This window comes from Sarcophilus harrisii, chromosome 5, assembly GCF_902635505.1.
Source record: "Sarcophilus harrisii chromosome 5, mSarHar1.11, whole genome shotgun sequence".
Classification (NCBI taxonomy): domain Eukaryota; kingdom Metazoa; phylum Chordata; class Mammalia; order Dasyuromorphia; family Dasyuridae; genus Sarcophilus; species Sarcophilus harrisii.
The window spans coordinates 158,198,091-158,221,838 of NC_045430.1; the positions used below are offsets into that span (position 1 = coordinate 158,198,091).

The following is a 23,748-nucleotide window of genomic DNA, read 5'->3' on the forward strand; positions in this document are numbered from 1 at the left end:
AACTGGGACACTGAGACATTGTTGGTGAAACTGTGAATGGATCCAACCATTCTGGAGAGCAATCTGGAACTATGCTTAAAAAGTTATCAAACTGCATACCCTTGATTCAGCAATGACTCTACTGGACTTGTATCCCAAAGAAATCTTAAAGGAAGGAAAGAGACCAACACGTGCAAAAATGTTTGTGGCAGCCCTTTTTGTAGGGACAAGAAATTGCAAATTGAATGGATGCCCATCAATAGGAGAATGGTTGAATAAGTTATGGTATATGAATGTAATGGAATATTATTGTTGTGTAAGGAATGATCAGCAGGATGATTTCAAAGAGGCCTGGAGAGACTTACACGAATTGATAATAAGTGACATGGGCAGAATGAGGAGATCATTATATACTGTAACAACAAGATTATATGATGATCAATTCTGATGCACATGGCTTTCTTCAACAATGAGATGATTCAAACCAGTTCCAATTGTTCAGTGATGAAGAGAGTCGTTTACACCCAAAGAGAGGACTTTGGGAGCTGAGTGTGGACCACAACATAGCATTCTCACTCTTTCTGTTGTTTGCTTGCATTTTGTTTTCTTTCCCAGTTCTTCTTTTCCTTCTTAATCCAATTTTTCTTGTGCAATAAGATAAAGATATAAATATTGAATTTAACATATTTAACAAATATTGGACAACCTGCCATCTAGGGGAGGGGATGGGAGGAAGGAAGGGATAATTTGGAACAGAAGGCTTTGCAAAGGTCAATGTTGAAAAATTACCCATGCATGTTTTGTAAATAAAAAGCTTTAATAAATAAATAGACACTCATATAAAAATATAGAAAGGACGGAAATATCAAATAAGTATTCAATATTCCACACATCAGAAAGGAAATTCAGGAAATCACAGATTTAAAGCTATAACAATGTTCTAGTCATCTGGGCTCCACAGATTCATTTTATAAATAAGGAGACACTGAAGTCCCAGAGGGGAAATTGCCTTATATAGATATATATATAATATAGATATTAAGTACCAAAAAACAGGATTTAAAAATCAGTCCACATTATTAAACTCTATCCATTGTGTCATTCTGACTCTTTAAATAAATGAGACATTAAATTATAAAAATTAAATTCTGAAAGAATCCAAAAGCCAGAAGTAATTTTAAGTTATGGTATTACAGAAAATAGGTCATGTTGTGATAGATCCTGAAAGATGACTACAACTCCAAGAAAAGGAGGGTAGGTAGGGGGAGATGACAACAGAAGCATTCTATAAAGAGAAAATAAGGTGAATATAATCAAAGAGGTAAAAATTCTATAGGCTTCTGTAGAAGATACTAAGTAAATACATTATCTTGTTGGAACAAAGAGTATGTGGAAGGAAGAGCAGGAAGAAAAGTTCATATGTCAGGTTAGGGACTGATTATGAATTTAAGTGTAGATTTAATTCTATATTAGTAAGAAGCTATTGAAAACTTTGGTGGAAGGGAGTTGTTTTGTTTTTAGCAAAAGACTAAATGGGGTCAAAATCTGTTTTGGAAGATTTATCTGGCAACTGGACAGAATGAAGAAGAGTGAAACTGAAAAAGAGTACAGTTAAGATACTAAGAAAAGATACTAGTTTATTTGAGGGCTTTGACTAGGGTGCTGGCTATAAGAAATACTATGACAGCAACAACATTTGGTAATTGGTTCTATCTTTTATGTAAATTAGAATTTTCATATGTAATTTTGTCTGTAAGCATGACTCAGCTATGTTAAATATTCAAAAATATAACTAGTTACATAAAGTACATTTTAAAAATCCATTCACTAAAAATCTAGATATTTTAAATTATTGAATAAAGGGGAAATGTTTTTGGATTGCCTAATTTTTAATTTAACTTATTTAATCCTTTTATCAAAATTTTCTTAACTGAGATCTAAAAACAATAGTATTTAAACATATCAGCCTTCCTCATATTCTAAGCATTAGTAGGTTATATAATCTGAGATATCACATTTCAATTCTAATCTTAAATCTAAAAATATATATTTTTTTACAAACTAGATTTTTATATGATCCAGAATAGATAGTAAATAAGTAACATTTCTGATTCTCATTATATATATACACACACATACATATACATATACATACACACATATACACATATATGTGCCACTATGGTAATGGAATATGAATTTTAAACACTTAGAAAATAATAATAATACATTCCTCATGATGGCTTACACTGACTGATAAATATTTCTTTTTCATTGGCTAAGGACAGATTAAATGCTCCTAATTTCGTATGTAATTAGGGCACCATTTCTTACCTCTTATTCTACTACTAGAGTACATAAAAAGCCTTGGTTAAAATGGAGACAAGCAAATGCAGAAGTCTAAGCAACTAAATGAAACTATTTCTGAAATGTAGTGGAAAGGATTGAGCATGCAAGGAGCACCAAGAGGAAAGTAAGCTGTCTAAATGAGTTGAGTTCAAATCCAGACTCAAGTCACTGTCATCTGTATAACTTAGAGCCTTTGGAATCTTAAATTCTTTGGGTTCTGATTTTCTCAACTATCAAAATGAGAGTTGGGCTAAATAACCCTTACCATTCCTTTGGGGTTCTAAAATTTTGATTCTATGACAACACAAAACATAAAAATCTTATTCAGTCTTTGTGCTAATATGAATCATCAACAAATGGAAATTTGCTATATCACCAAAAGTAAAAACACTTATTATATTCAGATTAAATTGAGTTCAGATAGATTTGGCTAGCTTTAATTTTACATTCTGAAAGTGAAATAAATATCTATTAAAGCATTAAGTAAATATAGAACTTCATAATAATTTGTGAAAAAAAAAATTCCATTGGTTTATCATGTATATATTTACAATGTCACATTAAAACACAATTTAATAAAACAAACAAACAAAAAAAACTTACTCAGTTATATATTCAGGATTTGTAAAGCTGAAGTTGGTTAAATGATCTTCAAATTTAGATGAATCATTAACACTTAAGGCTGGTGTACCTTTAGCAGCAAGTACAGCTCTTTTTTCATCTTTTTCAAGGGCTTTCCTCTTTCCACCATTTTGGAAATATTCTCTGCATACACTAAAGATAAAATGAAGTTATATATAACAGTATATAAATACAAGAAAACATGGTAAAATTATCAACAATAATTAAACCAAAAGTTTGAGCATACTCTAAGTTCAAACTGATTATAGAATATTCAAGAAAGAATGAAGGGTATTAACATAAAAGAGTGATGACAAAAATAAAGAATTTATTATTTGGTATGAAAAAAGATACCCATATGAATGAGGCACTTATACACTTTTCTGGATTTTCTTAAGCAGAAATTATATTCCTTGTGAGAAGATACAGCTTAATAAAATATTAAATAATTTATATTATTTGTCAAAGCAGAAAAATGTTTTAAATATGAATTTTAATGAAAATAGACCAAAGGAAAAACCTTTGGTATATCAAAAGGAAAACTAAAATAAAAATATAATACCAATCTATCAATTGTAACCAAATAAGAATACCTCTTTGCTAATATAAATAGATGCAACTAAAGTAAGGCATCATAAAGTATTTTAGAAAGACAAATAGTTAAATTTAGCCATTTCTATAATTTATATATTTCAACATCAATCTGATTTTGTATTACACTAAAAATATTCCCAAATTGGTGATTTTATAAATACAATGACTTAGCCCATGAGGAACTACAAAAGAATATTTTGATGAGTAATTCTAGACGAATGGGTCAGACATAAAAAAGAAAAATCACATAAAACATGTCAGAATTTGGTTATTATTTTGAACAAAACACAGCATGACTTTATGAACACTTCATATTACAGATATGTAAGTACATAATAAAACATTCATATGATGGTCCTTTATATTAATAAAGTCATACATATATAAATAATGAATGCAAAATATGATTCACAGTGTAAATTGTAAATATTAGACTTGCAGGTACTAAATAAATGGGACAAGAAAAATTTCCTATAACTCAATATCACATATTACAGCAATAAATTGATTCTAAATTACTTTGATCTACTTTACTATCTAAAAATAGACAAAAGCATACAGAAAGTGAAAATTAGCCCCACTATAGTCCAATATGCTTGAGATTAGTCATCCAGCTAAATTAATGTGAAATTCATCTAAAATTACAGAACACATTATTAAGGAGTTCCTGAAAATATATCAATAGAAGCAGAGATCACTAAAAGGGAACAAGACTGGTCATGACAGTCCAACCAAATTTTCTCTTTATATAAAACTACAACTAGCAAACCAGGGAAAGATATAATTAGATGTTGAAACGAAGATTTCAGTAAAACATTTAATAGTATCTCATGCTATGCTTAAATATAAAATAGAATGAAATGAACTAGATTATAAACCAAAAGTTCAATTTCACGGAGAAGATAGCCTGCATCCTACTCACCTTGCCATATAGATAATCATGGATTTTGTTTCCAATATAACTACATCTATTTTTTATTCCTTAACATTTACCCCAATTCTACCAACCTATCAGTAATTCCTTTTCCACTCCATCCCCCATCTCCTCCTTGTGTACAAAGTACCTATTTTCCTTATTTCCACTCCCTCTGAATATGAACTATATTTGGTGGCAACTGACAATAAGGATTGTCTCCCCACTTTTTCATTATGCTAGAATGAGCCACATTGAATGAATGAACATGTTATCTTCCCCTTCAAACTTAAACCCACCTTTCACCTTCCTACTTCCCCACTGTAAAATGTGTAAAATCATCACAACCCAACTAGTTATTATCCACATTCTCATGACTTCACTGTCAACTTTGAGGACAATTTCCCTCAACCATTTCCATATCATATTTATCACCAAATCTTGTGGTTTTTACCTCTACATCTCTCATATCTGTTCTCTTCTCTCTGTTCAAAGCCATAGTTCAAAAACTTATCATTTCTGCCAGTTTCTTAAAGGACAAGTCAAACCATGTCACTCCCCATGCAAAATTCTTAGGGGGTTAAACCTCTGTAATCATCCTCTAATTTCTATTTTTGTATTACAACACATATCAAAAGCCAAATCAATAAGCATTTATTAAGTGCTTACTAAGAGTCACTGGGTTCATCATTGAGGACATAGATATATGGGCCTATAAGAAATGAAGACATAATTAGCCTGTGCATTTCCTTAAAATGGAAGTCTGAGGAAGAAGAAATCAATCAGAAGAAGGGATCACAGGGACAGAGTGAACTTTCATGATGAGAATATGCGGGGGCAGAGTTAAAAGGCTGCTATGGAATGTTGGAAAAGATCCAATCACTACAATCAGTAGTGAAAACCATTTATGGACACAATTATTAGTAAAAAAGTATTAAATCTGTCCTTAGACACTTAGTAGCAGTGTGATCCTGGGCAAGTCAACTAACTACTATATGACTGTTTACACATACATACATACATACACACACACACACACACACACACACACACACACACATGAAAAGGAGCTAATAGGAGATCCTACCTCTAAGGGTGGCTATAGAAATCAAATGAGATACATGCTTAGCATAGTGACTGGCTTGTGTGTGTGCACGCACATGCACATGCACACATTTTTAAAGAGTATCAACAAAGTTTGAGGACCACTGAGCTAGATGAAAATAGAGCTCTTAGTAAGAGGTGGAATTGACTCAAATATAGGACCCACAAAGTCATTAACAGATCCATTTTAACTTGGAGAGAAGCTTTCAGTAGACTGCCCTAAAAGTCTGTTCTTGTTGACTTTTTATTATTGACTTAGATGTAGTCATAAACAGTATGTTGCAAAATGGCAGGATGTTAAGTAAGGAGAAATTGTTAACTAACCAGACGATAGGGTCACTACCCCAAAATTTTAATTGGCCATAAAGATAGTTTAAATTAAATAAAATGAAATTAAACAGTTATAAATGTCAAGTTCCATATCTGAATTTCCAAAAAAATAAAATAAAAATCTTTAAAAATTGATTTTCCTTTTCTTACCCAAAGAGCTCATTCATAGCTGAGTCCCAAATCAATCCATTTCAAGGTAAAAATTAATCCTAACTATTGTATGTCATCTGCACTGCAACTAACTTATCTGTAATAGTGCAAGCTAGAGATTAACTCCCCTTCTCCATTTCCATCAGTATTTTGGATAGCAACACCTCAGTATAAAACACAATTAGTACTCATTAAAAGTGACAAGTGTTGTCTTGAGAGGTCATTTCTCTCTCTCTCTTCAAAGATAATTGCTTACTAGAGATGTTGAAGAAGATTCTTATTAAGCTATGGTTTGAATTAGATAGACATTGAGATTCCTTACAATTCTATGAACTAAAATTTCATGTCTAAACTATACCAATTTTTTGTTCATAATATTTTCCTGATAACTATATCTTTGTTCTATTCAATTTAAATTTGACTTGAACTAAGGGGAAATAATACAAATTTTAAGATTTCATGTAGGAAGATAAACCGACTCCAATGACAATGGAGTAGTCAAAACACAGTGCACATCTAATTGTAAGAATTACTTGACGATGTATATAAGAACACAACTTTAATAATCTAGGTAATTAACAGAGAGCCAAACTCCATGTCGAATGTACAACACAGCAAGTATTATACTATACTATACTATACTATATTATACTACTATAGTATTATACCTACAGAAAAGTCAAAGCAAACCAAACACCAAACCAGTCTAGTGGAAATCTTTCCAACAGAATATTTAAGAAAGCAAACATAATGAATCGTTTTAATGACAATTCTCAGTCACTAGTTCCTCTACTAAATTAAGTTTTATGTCCATAATTTACATTAGTAAAAACTATGTTTAACATAAAAAATTAGTGAAAATTTTGTCTTAAATTTTAGGCCTACCAATGAGAAGAATTACTACCAAAAATCATGGTTTCTAATTTTAATAAGTATAAAAGTATAATTAAGGAAAATGCAAAGGATCATCACTGTACCTATGTCATTAATTCTAACACAACAATTTTTTGATACTGTCATTTTATGTCTTTTATAATGTTCAGAAACAAAACTTCAACAGAATGGCAGACCATTTTAATTTACAGACCAAAAAATTTATCTTCTGTATCCACTTATGAGGGAAATTGCTATATTTGTTTTGATTAAAAAAAAAAAAAAAACTCTTGGAAGAGAGAAAGAATTTACCTTACTCATCTTTTATATTGTCCTCAAATTTTAGTACAATGCTATAAACTATAAACATTTTAAAATGGGCTTCATATTCTAGAATTGGATCTTTATTGAGGCAGTGATAGAATAAGAGACTGAGTCTCCCTATTTTGCATAAGTTAAAAATGCAACAGGAATTTTTTCACAGTCATGATTATCAATCATAATCAGCATAGAAAGTTTAATTCATTCTGTTACTTCTGACCTTGGACCCATCCCTCCCTGTTAAGTGTGGATATATCTGCCTCACCTTCAAAGCAGTAGGGATTAGAGGTATTATCTAGTTGTTGTCTTAAAAAAGTTTTTTTTTCCTGTTGTGTATCTGAGACATGCTCTGAAATAGAGCTAATACATACAAAACTCTATAATACAATGAAACAATAATCTAATTAAAATATCAAAACTAGTAAATTAAAAACAATCTCAAATTCTTCTAATCAACATTTAAGTAGTGCAATATCAAGACAATATTGTTTGCTAAAAACTGAAAGTCCCATAAGGGTTTAAAGGGAAGAACTAGAAAGTAGCTATTATTATGATCTTTTAATTTTATTTTACCCTTACAATGCTGTTTCAGAATATCATCAGGGTAATAAACAGAAGCTAGTGATAACAATGGTGAACATTATCTTCCTTTCCTAAGCAGATACCAGGGTAGGTAGGTAGAACACTGCCATCAAGCTGTGTAGTAAACTAATATAACCCTGTTTTGCCTCAGATTCTCATCTGTAAAATGAACTGGAGAAAGAAATGACAAACCACTCCAATCTTTGCCAAGAAAACCCCAAACGAGTCAGACATGATTGAAACAAAATGGGGGGGAAAAGTAGAAAACAATTTTGTCTAATATAAGTTTTAAGTAACTGATTTCTATAACTCCTCTCTAAAACTGTTCTGACTATTGATATATTTCAATGGAACCTAATGCTTTTTTAAGCAAACTAACCAAAAAAAATCTTAAAGGCAAAAATCACCTCTTCCATAAAATATTTATACATAACTTTTAGCAAACTTTTATTGCTTCAAAAAAGGAGGCTGAAGTTTGAGACTTGTACAAATCTAAGTTCAAATAAATACTCCTGTGGATTAAAAAGCCAAAAATGACATTCTTAAGGACTGATAATTCTAGATTGGTGACTCAACTATACTACCATTATTTTTTGTTATATGAAAGAGCATATCTAAGTGCATTTCATTTATATTTAGTCTTAAAACTATTTTACATTAAAAAAAACTAGGATTGTTTTCTCTTCAAAATAAATATAGCTACATTTTCTTCTTCATCCTGTCTAACCTATTTGTTTAAGCTATCAATTATTTTACTTGCTAAAAATATTGACTCAAACCATAAACTAAAAGATAATCAAAAGATTTCATCTAGATAAGTGGCTAAAGTGGCTAAATTTTAATACTCTTATGGAATAGATAAAACTTTGGTTTCTATAAATTCCTTTTCAAGTTCCCTCAGCATACACAATCATACATTTTAAATGCTCAAATTTAAATATCAAAGTTTAAACTTCAGCACAATAAAAAAAAAACAAACCCAAAACTCAAGAACTAGAAATGTGATAAATAAGAGGAATGTCTTCTAATTTGTAAACAAAACTTCCTAAAAGAAAAGGACTTCCAGAATGTTTATCTAAAATATGTTTAATAACTTGAGAATGGAGTGGTAAAAAGAACACTGAATTAAAAAACTGAAAAAAAATTTAAAAAACACTGATAAAAAATGTGCAGCTTACCAATTAATTATGACCTTAAGTAATTCAGGTCAATGTAAATAAAATACTAACAGTATATACAGGTAAGGCCCATGCTAGACCTTGGGGACAGAAAGAAGAAAATGAAACTCTGTGATATTGAAAAAAATCTTCCAATTTACTTAACCCTTCTGAATCTTAAGCATCTTCATCTCAGAGAATACCTCAGAAAGAACATCTTTAGTTCTGATAAAGGTCTCATTACTAAACTATATAGAGAATTGAGTCAAATTTATAAGAATTCAAACCATTCTCCAACTGATAAATGATCAAAGGATATGAACAATTTTCAGATGAAGAAATTGAAACTATATTTATATGAAAAGGTGCTCCAAATCACTATTGATCAGAGAAATACAAATTAAGACAACTCTGAGATACTACTACATACCTCTTAGATTGGCCAAGATAATAGGAAAAGATAAAGATGAATGTTGGAAGGGATTGTGGGAAAACTGACAACTGTAAACATTGTTGGTGGAATGGTGAATGAATCCAAACATTCTGGAGAGCAATTTGGAACTATGCTCAAAAAGTTATTAAACTGTGCATACCCTTTGATTCAGCAATGACTCTACTGGGTTTGTATCCCAAAGAGATCTTAAAGGAGGGAAAGGGACCGACATGTACAAACATGTTTGTGGCAGCCCTTTTTTGTAGGGGCAAGGAACTGGAAACTAAGTGGATGCCCCTTAGCTGGAGAATGGCTGAGTAAGTTATGGTATATGAATGTTATGGAATATTATTGTTCTGCAAAAAATGACTAGCAGGGTAATTTCAGAAAGGCCAGGAGAGACTTACATGAAGCAAAATGAAAACTAAGCAAAATGAACAGAACCAAGAGATCACTGTACACACACCAACAAGATTATATGATGATCAATTCTGATGAACCCTGGATCTTTCCAACAATGAAATGAATTAGACCAGTTTTAATTGTTTAGTGATGAAGAGAGCCATTTATACTGAGTGTGGTTCACAACACAGCATTTTCACTTTTTTTGTTGTTCCCTGCTTGCATTTTACTTTGCTTCTCAACTTTATTTCTGGTTTGATATGATTTTTCTTGTGCGGCAAGATAATTGTATAAATATATATGCATATACTGGATTTAACACATATTTCTACCATGTTTAACATATATTGGACTACTTGCCATCTACGGGAGGAGAAAAATTGGAACACAAAACCTTGTTGAAGAATTGTTCATGCATTGTGTTTTGAAAAATAAAAAACTTTAATAAAGGGGGGAAGGGGAAAGACTATCTTTAAAGATCTGTTTCAGGACAAAATCTGAAGTCAATGAAACAAAGCCAAGATCCTTTCCTAGTAAAATGAATTCTCCATTAATAAATTATAATTGAATGAAACTATAACAGCAAAAGCTAGAACACTAGAAAAAAAGGAAAACAATGCTTTACTTTAAATGTTAGTAGTAAATGTAACAAAATCTTTTTAAACAATTTAAGGAGAAAATAAATTATCTTAAAAGCTTAAACCAATTACCTGCAACACCATTCAATCCGACCTTCTCCTTCACAAGTTTTTGCCCAATGATTATCTGCAAGATTTTTCATTGCAACAGCATATTCACAGAGTGTTTCTTCATCCTCACAATGCTCTCGCCAGATCTTATCAAAGTCTCCAACTAAAAAGAATAGAATTTTAACATATATTACATTTGTAATGATTATATTTTAAGGCATTTTAAAGTGATTCAAATAAAAACTATAACTGAAGGAATATATATTTTTACAAGCTACGTAGACAATTTTAATATTTCAAATAAAACTGTAAATCAAAGTCTTATTTAGATGTGTTTTATTTTTACATAACATTTATAGACTGGCCCCACTCCATGAGAGATCTAGTATAACAAAGCAAACCAATTAAGTAAAACAATATAGTGACATTCCCTTAAAATATATACATTACATATCCTACTTCTCCCACTGCTCAATTAAATTTTTTTTAAACAAATTTAGTCCATTTTCTACTCCCCTCACTGAAAAAAAAAATTCCTTGTAATAAAGATGTATATTCAAACAAAACATTAAATTCCCTTTTTGATTATATACAAATATAAATGTGTGTGTGTATGTACATACAACATATATGTTTTATTCTGAACCCTAAATCCATCAATTTGATTTCAGAAGGTGGACAATGTTTCCTCTGGAATCATGGATGAATACTGAGGTCTTACCCCCTTTGACAGCTGTATTTCTTTACAATGTTATTATGAAAATAGTTCTCAGCATTCTACCATTTTACTCTACTGGTTTACAAAATTCATCAGAATTGTCCTTTTTAATAATATCCTGTTTTTCTAGTGGTTGTCTTCATTTCCCATCAGGCTTCGAGACTCTGGAGTCTTTACCATGCCTAAGAAACTTCTTCCGCTCTTTCATCTTAGAAGATCACTCCAGCTTTTAGCTATGGAACCACTGCCTGGAACTGGATAGTTCTATTTAATAATTCTATTTAAGGAGGTTGCCCAGGTCAGTCCTGTTTCTGTTTCTCATCAATCTGTATGCTTTGGCTACCTTCATCGTTTCCTTACACACACCCTTCATCTCCCACTTCAGTTTCTTTTAATATAACAGGTTTCCCCCATTAGAAAATCTCTTGAGGATAAGTAATGTCTTTCTGTTTATATCTGAAATTCACAATATTTAGCACAGTGCCTAGGCAAATACTAAGTACCCAAGAAATAGCGTGAAATAACTTGGTGAAGATTCTACTTACTTTTTTGTCTTTACATTACTGTTATCACTGTATAAATCAATCTATTCACCTCACTTTTTATCAGTTCATTTAAGTCTTCCTAGACTTCTCTGAAATCATCTCCTTCATCATTTCTTATAGAATAATAATGTTCCATTGTGCACATACCATGTTTCTTTAGCCAACCCCTAAACAATGGACATCTCCTTCAGTTTCTAATTCTTTGAACCTATAAAAAAGATCGGCTTTCAATATTTCTGTTTATGTTTGTTAGAGTTTATTTTACTTGGAAGTAGCACCTTCCTTAATTTATTCTTTTTCTTATGCTCCCTCCTTCCCTTTCTGTCTTATGTACAACTAAGCTCTCTATGGAAAAAAATTTTAAAGTATCATATGCTTTTAAATTTAATCTGCAGTATTCACATTTTCTCTATTCCTTTCTTAAGTCCAGATAATATGCAACAACAAAAATAAAAACTTGATTAAAAGAGATAAAACAGAGAAACTAGATTATACTGATAAGTAGCATGGATATATAAATTAAAAGGTCAGACAACATAAATATTTTCACTTTTTTGTTGTTGTTGTTAGTTTTTTTCTCTTTTTTTTTCTTTGTGATTTTTCTTGTGCAGAATGATACATGTGGAAATATATTTAAAAGAATTGTAAATGTACTACAAGGGAAGAGGGATAGAGGGAAGGGAAGAAAAAAATTAAAATACATGATTTTGCAAGCATGAAGTTGAAAACTATCTTTGCATGTATTTTGAAAATAAAAAGCTATTATCAAAATAAAGGTGAAAAAAATATGAGGGAGGAGGGAAGCAGATTAAAAAAAAAAATCTACCAACAGTCAAAATTAGTGGTAAATACAGGATATGATCTCATTCTGACTCATATATTCTAAAGATTATAGCTCAGTTGGATGTAATTAATAAATAATCAAGTGAAAAGTCAGTTACAAATTCTAAAGTAAATATTCTCAAATTTAGGGGCCATTAAATTACCTAACTTTGGCATGAAATATCATTTAGAGAACTACATATTAAGATGACCTCTAAGACATAAACTTACAACCTACAAGAATGGCAAAAATATTCAAAAATAAAAAAATATAAAGTGTTCAGTGTTATAAGGAAACTAGCATTCCAATGTGATTAGTGCAAATATTTTGCAGAACAGTAGCTCAATATACAATAAAGTTAACAGAAATTATTTTTTATAATTATTTTTTGGTCCACAAATTTCACTGTTAGGATTCTAACTCCCTTTCCCCCAAATATATATGGATTAAAAAAAGACCTGTTTATACAAAAATCTTCATAGTTACTATATTTGTAAAAAGTACTGTATACTTTCTATAACATTTGGAGAAAGCTAAATAAATTATGATATATAACATAATGAAATACTGTGTTGCTATAAAATACTAAGAATCACAAGGAAATACATAAAATCCTGTATGAAGTAAATAAAGAATAAAAGTATAACCAGAACTATACACACTGATAGCAATGAAAGAAAAGATAACAGGCCCAAATTGCATGCCCTATGAACAACAGTCCTTGGTAACCGTTTCTGCTGTAGATATAATAAAATTAGGAATAAGGGGATAGGAATCCAAGGCCAGGAAAGCCAGTTCAGGAGCTATGCTGAAAGAAGAATGTCCAAAGTGACCTTCTGGAACCCAGACGAGCAGGACTTGTACAAACATGTTAGAAGCTGGTGAGACCAATGCAATTCAGGAATTGATCCAAGTTTGAATCAGTCTACTATCCCACAGACCAAGGGGGTACAAAAGAAAGTTCTGAATGAAATGTCTGCATGTTTGTTCTTGTTATATAATTATGAGCATCATATATTATGTGATGTATGTGTGTGTGTGTGTGTGTGTGTGTGTGTATAATACTGATTATATAAGAGATGGGAAAGAAAGAAGGGAAGGGAGGGGAGAGACTTAAAGATGGCAGAAATTCAGGAAGGACTAGAAAAGAATACTTTTCTTTGTTTATCAGGTTTAGGACAGTTTTTCCCCTATGTGCCAGGTACTGTGCTAAGTACTAGGGATTAAAAAAAAAAAAAAAAAAAAAAAAGCAAAATTTAAATCTCTGACCTGTAAATATTGGTACACAACATGTAAATAATGTACACACATGCTGTAAATATAATAAAAAGGATATAATAGGGAGAGTACTAGAACTAAGAAGAATTCAGAAAGGCTTCCAATAGAAATTGGGATTTTCTTTGGGATGTAAATAAATTAAGTCGCAGAGATGAGGAAGGAAAATGAGTATACCAAGTATGTGGGACAAACAGTAAAAGTGCCTAGAGCCAGTTTTGGTTTTGCTGACATTTTTCATTCTAAAATTAAATTTAAAAAGAGGAATCAAATTATTCATACTAATAAAAATCAGATATATTTAGACTACTCCATTTTCAGAACAATATTTCTACGAATTCTCTTTCACTTTTCACATGTAATCATCTACCAGTTGATTATTTCTGCAACGTCACATTTGTGTTCTTCTATCGACTCCCATTACTATCACCCAAACGGACTTTAGCTTCCTAAAAGGTCAAGTTTCTCCCCTCTCCCCACTTCACCATTAACCCTTTACTTTCTTCTAGCTATCCCCAATTCACTTTTCACTGCCAGAATAATCTGTATGCACTGACCTCTGCTAAAAAAAACTTCAGTAATTCCTACCAAAGGAATTTAATTTTCTTTGCCTGAAATTCAAGACTATCCTCGATCTAGTATAATATTATTTTGAGCTTTATCCTAATTTTTCTTTCCATCACGGTATACTTCAATTGGCAAAGCTTTTAAAATTCACTTGAATTGTTATGTTATAGTTATTAATGCATATCTCATATAGCTCCATTAAACAAAGTTCATGATGGCAGAAACAGGGTCTTATCTAAATTTTTCATCTTCTCCAATGCATAACAAGGTGCTATGCGTATATTAGGCACTTAAAGCTTAGTGAAGTTAACGTTTAAGCAGCCATTCAGAAATCATAAAATTGATCTTAATTTTGGCTTAATATGCTTCACATGAGGAAACTTACTTAATTAGGAAGGTCTAAGACAAGTAGGTACTTTTATATTTAAAGAATTTTATAAAAGATTTATCTCCTGAATATTAAGTATAATTTAAAATATAGTCTAAATCCAAATTTTAACATTTATTTTATCATAAATAATAATTGTAAGAGAATGAATGGCATGGTGAATTGTGAGAATAATCAGAAGGTATGAATTCAAGTCCTCTAACATATTGGTTGTGTGATCCTGGGCAAATCACTTAACCTGTAAGTGTTCTTGGTAACTCTCCAAAAGAGTATATTGCCGAAGGTGCTGACTTGCATTGTTAAAAAATGTTTGCTTACTTGGAAATTCTCTAGATTAATAAAGTAAGATTGTTCCTAGTCCAATAAGAAAATGAATTCTTTGTTTTAATAGTATATCATTTTTCCAACTGGTTTTCAATATTTATTTGCTGAATTGATTGATTTTTCATTCATTCAATCTTAAGAGTTACAAATATTTTTCCTCCCTACCTGCCAATCCCCCCACCCCCGCCAATACAGTAAATAATCTAACATAGGTTATACCTATACAGTATTTTTTGACATTTCCAATTTGAATCATGTTGGGAAATAAAAATCAGAAAAGGAGAAAACCACAAAACAAAACAAAAAAGAAAGATGGTTATGCTGCAATCCACATCCAGACTCCATATTCTTTCTCTCACTGCAGCCCAAGGCTACTGGAATTGTTTTGGATCACTGTATTGCTAAGATCTAAGTCTATCATAATTGACTATCATAACATCTTGTTATTACTGTGTACAGCTTAATATAGTTCTCCTGGTTCTGCTTGCTTCACTCAGTATCAGTTCATATAAGTCTTTCCAGGCTTCTCTGAAATTAGCCTGCTTGTCATTTCTTATAGAATAATAATATTCCATTATATTCATATACCATAAACTTATTCAGCCATTCCCCAATTGATGGGCATCCCCTCAATGTTCAATTCTTTGTCACCACAAAAAGAAACACTACAAACATTTTTGCATATGTGGATCCTTTAGCCTTTTAGGATATTTAGGATATAGAACCAGTAGTGGCACTGCTGGATCAAAGGGTATGCACAACTTTATTTATAGTTCTTTGAGCCTAGTTCCAAAGTGCTCTTCAGAATACCTGGATCAGTTCACAACTCCACCCGACAACACAAAAACTATTTATTCTTTAGGATTATCGAATGGGATAAGTTTGTAAGGACATTTAAAATAAATAAATAATACATTGTCATTGGCCAGGTTAATGTTAGTTATGCTAAGATGTTCTTTTATATTTGTTCAAACTGGCTTTTTGTATTTTAGAATTGAAGATGCTGTTAAAAACAAAATATTAAGGTTTTTTTCCCAACTTAGCAGACATATTAAAAGGGAAAGCAGTTATGAAAGGATCTATAACTAAATAGTTAAAGCAAAATTTGTCCATATACATGTGCTTCCTTTTCTTAGAAAATGGTTTTTGAGCAAATGGAAATCTTTCAAAGGTTAACACATTATGAATAAAACTATCTAAAAGAAACATTGAAAAAACAACAGCACTTTTAAGCATTTAACCTTCTTACCCTAAATGTTGTATTAAACCCAATTAATTCATTAACATAGCAGTTTAGAAAATTGTTCTCCAAGGATTGAAACTTTTCTCTTAAAATAGCAATTCCCGAACTTTATGGTCTCAGATCCCCATTACACTCTAAAAGAGTATTGAGGAATCTCTTTCTACACTTAGAAATTAAAGATTCTAAAAAGCTTCTGTTTATGTAGGACACAGATGGACAGACAGACAGACACACAAATGTGATTTTTACCACACTAAAAATTAAAATCCATGTTTTAAGCATTTATTAATTTAAAATAAGCCCATTAGATAATATAACTTTATTTTTATAAAAATAACTTCTTCAAAACAAAAAAAGAGAAGAGTGGAATTGTCTTACATATTTTGACAAATCTTTTTCAGATCTGACATGACAGAAGACAGCTGAATTCTCTTATCTGCTTCTGCATCCAATCTTTTACTTCGTTATGTCAGTTGATGTATTTGAAAAAAATCTAGCTTTCCAAAGACATGTTGTTGGAAAAAGAGGAATATTTCAATAGGCAAATAATGTCTTAGTCTTATGAAAATTCTTTTGAAGGGAAATGTGATTTTAGAATCACAATTTTGAGAAATGCTGTCTTAAATTTTCTCTTTTTCTCTCCACTTCCCACTCAAGACAAAGGACAGGCTGGATTAGGAAACACAAAATAAAACTCAGAGTAGTCAAATGATTTTCTCATGATTATCAATGAGAGCTGGTAGCAGAAACCAGCCGGAATCAACTATCACATAGTAAGATTTCATTTTTTTATTCATTATTATGAATGAATGAATAATTCAACAAATATTTAAGTTCATACTATGTACCTAGCACACATATAATGGAATTAATTAATGGAGCTCAACCTTGTAGTCGGGAAAACCTTGCCCTCTGGCAGTTCTTGGCTTTGTGACCACAGGTAGACAAGTCACAGTGGCATAGGCAACTCTCAAGAGACTTACAGGAAGCAAATCAGGTAGCTCCCACAGATAGTTTTGTATCTGAGGATACCAAAATAAATAAAGTTCCTAACTTTAAATAATTTACATTCTATGGAAGGGAACAGATATACAGATAATACAAATTGGAGTGGAGGCAGGGAGAATTTAGGGTGATCAATATGGCACTTGAACTGAGGAGGCAGAACTTGAACCAATCCTTTAAGTAAATCAGAGATTCCTTTCTATATTGTCTGGCAGACATAGTAAATGTTTTGCTGCACAGAATGAAGGCTCAGAAGTATTTATTGGAAATTGCATAGTCCAAATTCTAACTAGTGGCCAAAGATAAAATATAATGCTAATATGAATATAACACTAGATCTACAAAAAAGTTAGATGCTAAATTCTTGCCAAATGCAAATGTCTTTTCATAATCTTTGGTCTTCTAGCCTTCCCTTTGCAGCCTGAAATAATAATAAAAGCAAACCTGTATACAGCACCTGCTGTATTTTAGGTACTGTGCTAAGTGCTTTACAATTATCATTTCATATTTGATTCTCACCAACTATTCTTAGTTTCACTTAACATCTTAGGAAACTGAGGCACAAGTTAAAAGGCTTGCTGAAGGTTACATAAGGAATAAGTGTCTGAAGCCAAATATGACCTTCCTGACTTCAGGAAGGCCTTTGACCATTCTTTCAATGACTCATGCTTTCTTATACAAGCTGGTAAATATCTATTAAGAGTGACTGGCAGGCAGCTAGGTGGCGCAATGGATAGAGCACCAAGCCTTGAAGTCAGAAGGACCTGAGTTCAAATGTGACCTCAGACACTTTAACACTTCCTAGCTTTGTGACTCTGGGCAAGTCATTTAACCCCAATTGCCTCAGCAAAAAAAAAAAAAAAAAAAAAAAGTGAATGGTATCCTTTCTGAGAAGGTATCTACTCTCAGCATAGCCAAGTTCAGAGGGGCTTCCAAATCAGCCTACCAGAAGTTTTGACTTTTCACCTACAATCCCCAAAAATACACCTTTTCTATTTAAATGCACAGCTATTTCAAATTCAGCAAGGAAAAAACTAAACCTTTTTTCTCACTTAATTCTTCTCAAAAATAGCGTCTTTAACTCCCCCATTTCTAATAGTATTAAACTCATCATTCATTCCTCTACACCTCTGATTCTTTCCTGCTCTATCCAATATATCATTCTTCTCTTCATTCTCTTACCACTGCCACCAATCTATTGGAGATTTTTCTCACTTCCCAATATGGGTTTCTTAGTTGCTTTTCTTACCTCAATACAAATTCTCTCTATATGTATTTAATTAGTTTTTCACTTTATTCTATAACTACCATCTAAATATTTTAAGGGTTTTTTAAATACAAAGTTCTTAAAGCAAAATTGTCAAAAACAAAATTCAATACAGTGCAGAGTTTAGTTTAAAAAAAGGCTCAACTTGTTCAATGAGGCTTTTCAATATCTAAAAGTTATACATTATCATATATTGATGAGATCCAAGGGCAATTATTAGATATTACTGTGATTTCAGATTATTTATTTAGACTTCAAGAAACAATGGATGAATTCAAGGTAAAATAGACTGGAAACAGCAAAGAAACCAGTTTCAAGACAAGAACTGAGATCTTTGAAAAGTAGAACAAGTAGATCCTGGAAGTGACATCCTCTTCTAAGAATGATCTCTCCTGATTACCAAACCTTTAATAGGTTCCCACTTGCCTTCACAGCTACTAGATGTAACTAAGCTGTGCTACTCCCCAAGAAATACATAATTTGGGGCTAATTATATTGCCTAAAAAGTGAAGCTATATACACAGTCCTGGAAATTTAATTATGAGTAAATGTAACATTTGTTTAAAAAAAAATCAAACACTACAACTACTTAAAAGGCACACACACACACACACACACACACACACACACACACACACACGACAAATCAACTTTTAGTTTTGAAAATGTTTTTCATTTTTACAATTTGTAATTGTAAATTAAGACACAATGAAAAGACAAGAAAATGAACTGTTATGCATAAATCATTATGTTTTATTATCTCTTTTCACCCAACTCTTGGCTATCAGTTAACAAAATGTCCTAGCACAAAGCTAATCTAAACAGTCCTTCTATGGCCAGTATTCACCTAACTCTGCTGATTTAGCAAAGATGCTATCACAAAAGGTAGTACTTTCTGACATTGTACTAGAATAGGTGTAATTAAATAAAAACATATTAAGGTAGCAGAAATTAAAAGAACCCTGAAACCAAAAATAATTTACTCAGGGTTTTTTGCTGTTGTTGGGTGGGTTTGTTTATTTGTTTGTTTGTTTGGGGGGGGAGGGTTAGTAGACTTGTTAAATTTTTGATATTAATTTTTTATATTCTTCCTTTGGGCCTTTTAAAACACTCTGGGGAAAAGAAATCCAGAAAACTCTTAATTAAAGACAGATGATTTGCTACTTTAATTTCCTTAAGGAATTTCAAATCTCTGCTTTGTGGGAAACTTAAATATCTAGATTTTTCTTTGAAATCTCTTCATTTTTTAAACTCATCTACAAACTGCTATGTTTATCTCATAGGACTTTAGAATCAGACTTCTAAGGAACTTTTAGGAATTATCCAGTTCAACCTCAAACCCCATATTTTACAAACAGATCTATATAGGGGAAAAAACTTGTCCAGTCTCATAAGATAGTAAAAGTAGAAGATCTAGAATTTGAGCACAAATCCCTCTAACTCCAAATTCAGTACACTTTCCCCCATACACCATCCAGGACCTCATTCTCATTTAGCTATCTGCTGTGAAGAATTTAATTGACCTGTAAGTATTCATTAAGTACTTACTGTGTGTTTAGCTCTATTAAAGAATCTACCACTCAAAATGTAGTTTACTCTTGTTTAGGCCCATCAGTTAAGATCGTTTCCTTTCTGAATTTAGTTTCCGTAACAAATAGATCCTGAGCTGTTCGATTTTAGTTGTTTTAACCTATAGCTTTATGTGGAAAAATTTCCCATCACATAGCATTTTAAAGTACATATATTCAGTATTGAATGAACTTTTAAAAACTGACTCAAAAATAAATGACCAAAAGACATGTTAAAAAGGCTTAACTATAGAAAATAGCAATCATGGCTTTAATGTCAACAGCTACTGTCATTTATATATAGTCTTGAAGTGTTGATATGGACACCCAATAAGTTTAGAAAAAGAGTTGTCAAATATAATAGAAATCATTCATGGCTTCTTTAGAAGAACAGGATTGTGGGAAAAATAATACAAAGGCACCTGAAAAAACACATGGCTTTACTTCAGTTCTCAGCTTGATGTGTACTTATCAGGCTGATCTGATTAAACAATGAAGTCTTTGTTTGCAAAGCAAAACATGCTGTTTCTTATTATAAGTATGTCTATAATTCCTGTGATACTTTTGAAAGATTTTTGGTTCATGTCTATATTTGAAATTCTACACATTAAAGATAAAAACCATCTAAATATACAGGCAGTACCTGACACATACACACCCAACCTAAAATTTTTTATTATAAAAACTCAACAACTTTTCTCAATGCTGCTGGAAAAATCTTTTCTTCCTTCTCTAGATCCTGAAGATCCCTGTCACTACCTGGAATCCAAGTCCTGGATAAAGTAATATTGAGCAGGAAAGGATCAAAAAGAGTTGTATTCTAGAAGAAGAATGAAAAAGCAAAGAACACTCTAGGAACCCCCCCCAAGGCCATTCCTTTCCTTGGGTCACTCTAAGTCCAAGGTCAGGCTCTACCACCCCAAGCCCCCTGAATGCTTTTTTTATTTAGTCTCAGCTTCAAGAGACAGAAAACAGCTTAAGACAGTCTTCTCTGCAGCTGGCACTTAACAGTAGTGGAAGATGTGTCCTCAACTGCTTAAAAAATTGGAATTCAGAAGATTCTGACCCCCATCCCACAAGAGTACTATAATTTTGGTAAATTAGCTACAAAGGATTTGGTGGGCTAGTTTAGGAGCAATTCTTTCCGTAGGAAAATATCTATTTCAAGTAATCCAACATACCAAAGAACTTTATTTGTAAATAAATTGTAGATTACCATATTAGCATAAAATTCTAACATATAATAGAAAATAAATTTTAAAGTGTAATCATGTACAAAATCCAGTTACTCTTCCATAGATGGCACTACCATTTTTACCTGTGAATTGCATATCACCATACTTGTTAGGAGAATTTAATCGGAGAGACAATTATTTAACTAATAAGGTTTTGTGTGTTAGTGGAACAAAATAAGAGAGACATAGAAATCTAAAGCAATGGCAGAATCCAACAGAAATAATTAGGGAAGTCTAGAATCTTTTAGCCCTGCTAGAATTTGGACAAAATTTTTTTTGAGTACACAGAAATGGATACAACTTTTGATTATGAACTCTAATTATCAACAAGTAGTGTTCCCATGGTTAACATTCAGGTTTAAAAACATGTTTTAACATGTGGGAACTAAGCAAGTGCAAGCAGATTTTAAGAAATCACCACACAAGTTTAATTAGTAGTCTGTTTAAATTAGTAAATCCTATTCCTTTATAAATCAGAGAAAAGTAAAATATTGGTACAAATGAAAATTCTAAACGATTTGTCTACCATTTATTTCCCTACCATAAGATGCATTTTGCTCAAGTTTCTTATATATTTTGCATAAATTATCAAGACAAATATTAAGGAAAGTAATTCACTATTTCCTCATCTTTCCAAACAATGCAAAAACCTACAATAAATACCATTATGTAAGGGCATTCTCTTAAGATCAAGAATGATGCAACAGTTGCTATGGTAACTATTCCTTTTATTGAATAAATTGTGGGCTGAGATAAAACATCCTTTTCAAAACAAAATTTTCTACATTTTAATTATGCCAGTAAGACTATTTCCCCGATGCCACCTATTAAAACCATTATGAGAAACCTTTTAGGGCAACAGATTATTTTATAAGGTCTGAGTTCTTAAGAAAATTAGCTTTAAATTTGTCAAGTTTTATTTGTAAGATTGAATTTATGATTGGAGAAATGTTATAACCACAAAAAAGGAACAAGGATACTTAGTTTGAATTTAGGTTACTTAATTAAATTTTTGTATATATTAAACTTTTTATCTAGATGATAAGTATAAGATTTATATCAGAGTACTGTACTACTAATATCTTAACTTGTTACATTGTATGCAAACTAAAAATAATAATGATGCATATAGAAGTGGAAAGGGAGCCTGTTATTCTGCTAGATATGAAATTCACTGTAAGAAAATTGCTTCCTAATCATTGGAAGGAAAAAGATAAACATTTTTATTTATCATTGAAAACATCTAATACTTATAAGAAAGTGTGATTTTAAGAACAAAGCCACCTATATTCTATATTGTTTGCCCACCTGCATTTTAAGATTGCAATAATATCTCTTCTATTTTATTAATTTCCTTCACACACAAATAAAAGTTATTAAGGTTCTCCAACTAGCTCTTACCATTCTGAGTGGCCACTTATCTACCACTGATTGTAGGACTGGACTCTCAGATACAGCCAGGGAAAAGATTATGACATTAATGACTGATAAGAGGATCCATCAGTTTTAAAAATTATAACTTCCTTTCCTTCCTCTCCCCAAGTCAAAAACATTTTAATACAGGAAGAAGTGGGGTAAAAGGTGGGGGAGATCTGGAATCCGCTTTTAAAGAACACCACACCCACGCAAGGCCTGCTGAGTTCGCAGCCCCCCAAAAGCCAGCGACTCGGTGGATGGGGGAGGGAAGGAAAGGTGGGAAATAGGGGATAAACAACAAAAAAGAGGGAAGTGACAGGAAAGGGATTAGGGGGGCAGCTTTCGTCCTCCCGGTGATAACGGTTTTTACCTATTTTTTTCCCCCTTCACTCCTTTTTCAAGTACTTTTAATTCTCATTGTGTCCCCCTACTCACCCCCAGTCCCAAGCTCGGGAGGGGGGAGGGAGACCCTCAGCGACCTCAGTGACTTGGGCAAGGGGTGGAAGCGTGGGGGGCTGCATTCCTTTTCTCTCAGCCACCCCCCTTTCCCATCGCCAATGCCCCCCCCCCCGTTCTCCCTATCCCCTGGGGGCCGAGAGAAGAGGGTTAAAAGATTGGGAGGCTGGGGACGGGCGAGCAGTGATTTGGGAGGGATGAAAGGGAACGCAGCGACGGGCACAACCCCGCCACAAAGCTGCTGCCATTTACGGTACTTCTTGCGGAGCCGTCGGTGGACGCTCTTCACCAAGCCGGAGAGCTTCTCCTGCCCCAGCTTCCGCTCCTGCTCCCGAGGCGGCTGGCCGCCCGGGGGCCCGGCCCCCTGCCCGCGCGCGGCGCCCCAGCCCCCGGCCCCGGGCTCCATGTCCCTGCCGCCGCC

General features: G+C 32.4%; 1 protein-coding gene across 1 annotated transcript in view; it reads right to left on the reverse strand.

Annotated features, from left to right (window-relative positions):
• Window positions 1-23,748, reverse strand: part of BMT2 (base methyltransferase of 25S rRNA 2 homolog) — a 51,625-nt gene extending 27,877 nt beyond the window's left edge. The window contains exons 1-4 of the mRNA XM_031938836.1: window positions 23,580-23,748; window positions 17,285-17,290; window positions 10,519-10,660; window positions 2,932-3,102 (exon numbers count right to left, since the gene is read on the reverse strand). Of these exons, the coding sequence (XP_031794696.1) occupies window positions 2,932-3,102; window positions 10,519-10,660; window positions 17,285-17,290; window positions 23,580-23,733 (473 nt within the window). The 5' untranslated portion in view covers window positions 23,734-23,748. The remainder of the gene's footprint in view (window positions 1-2,931; window positions 3,103-10,518; window positions 10,661-17,284; window positions 17,291-23,579) is intronic.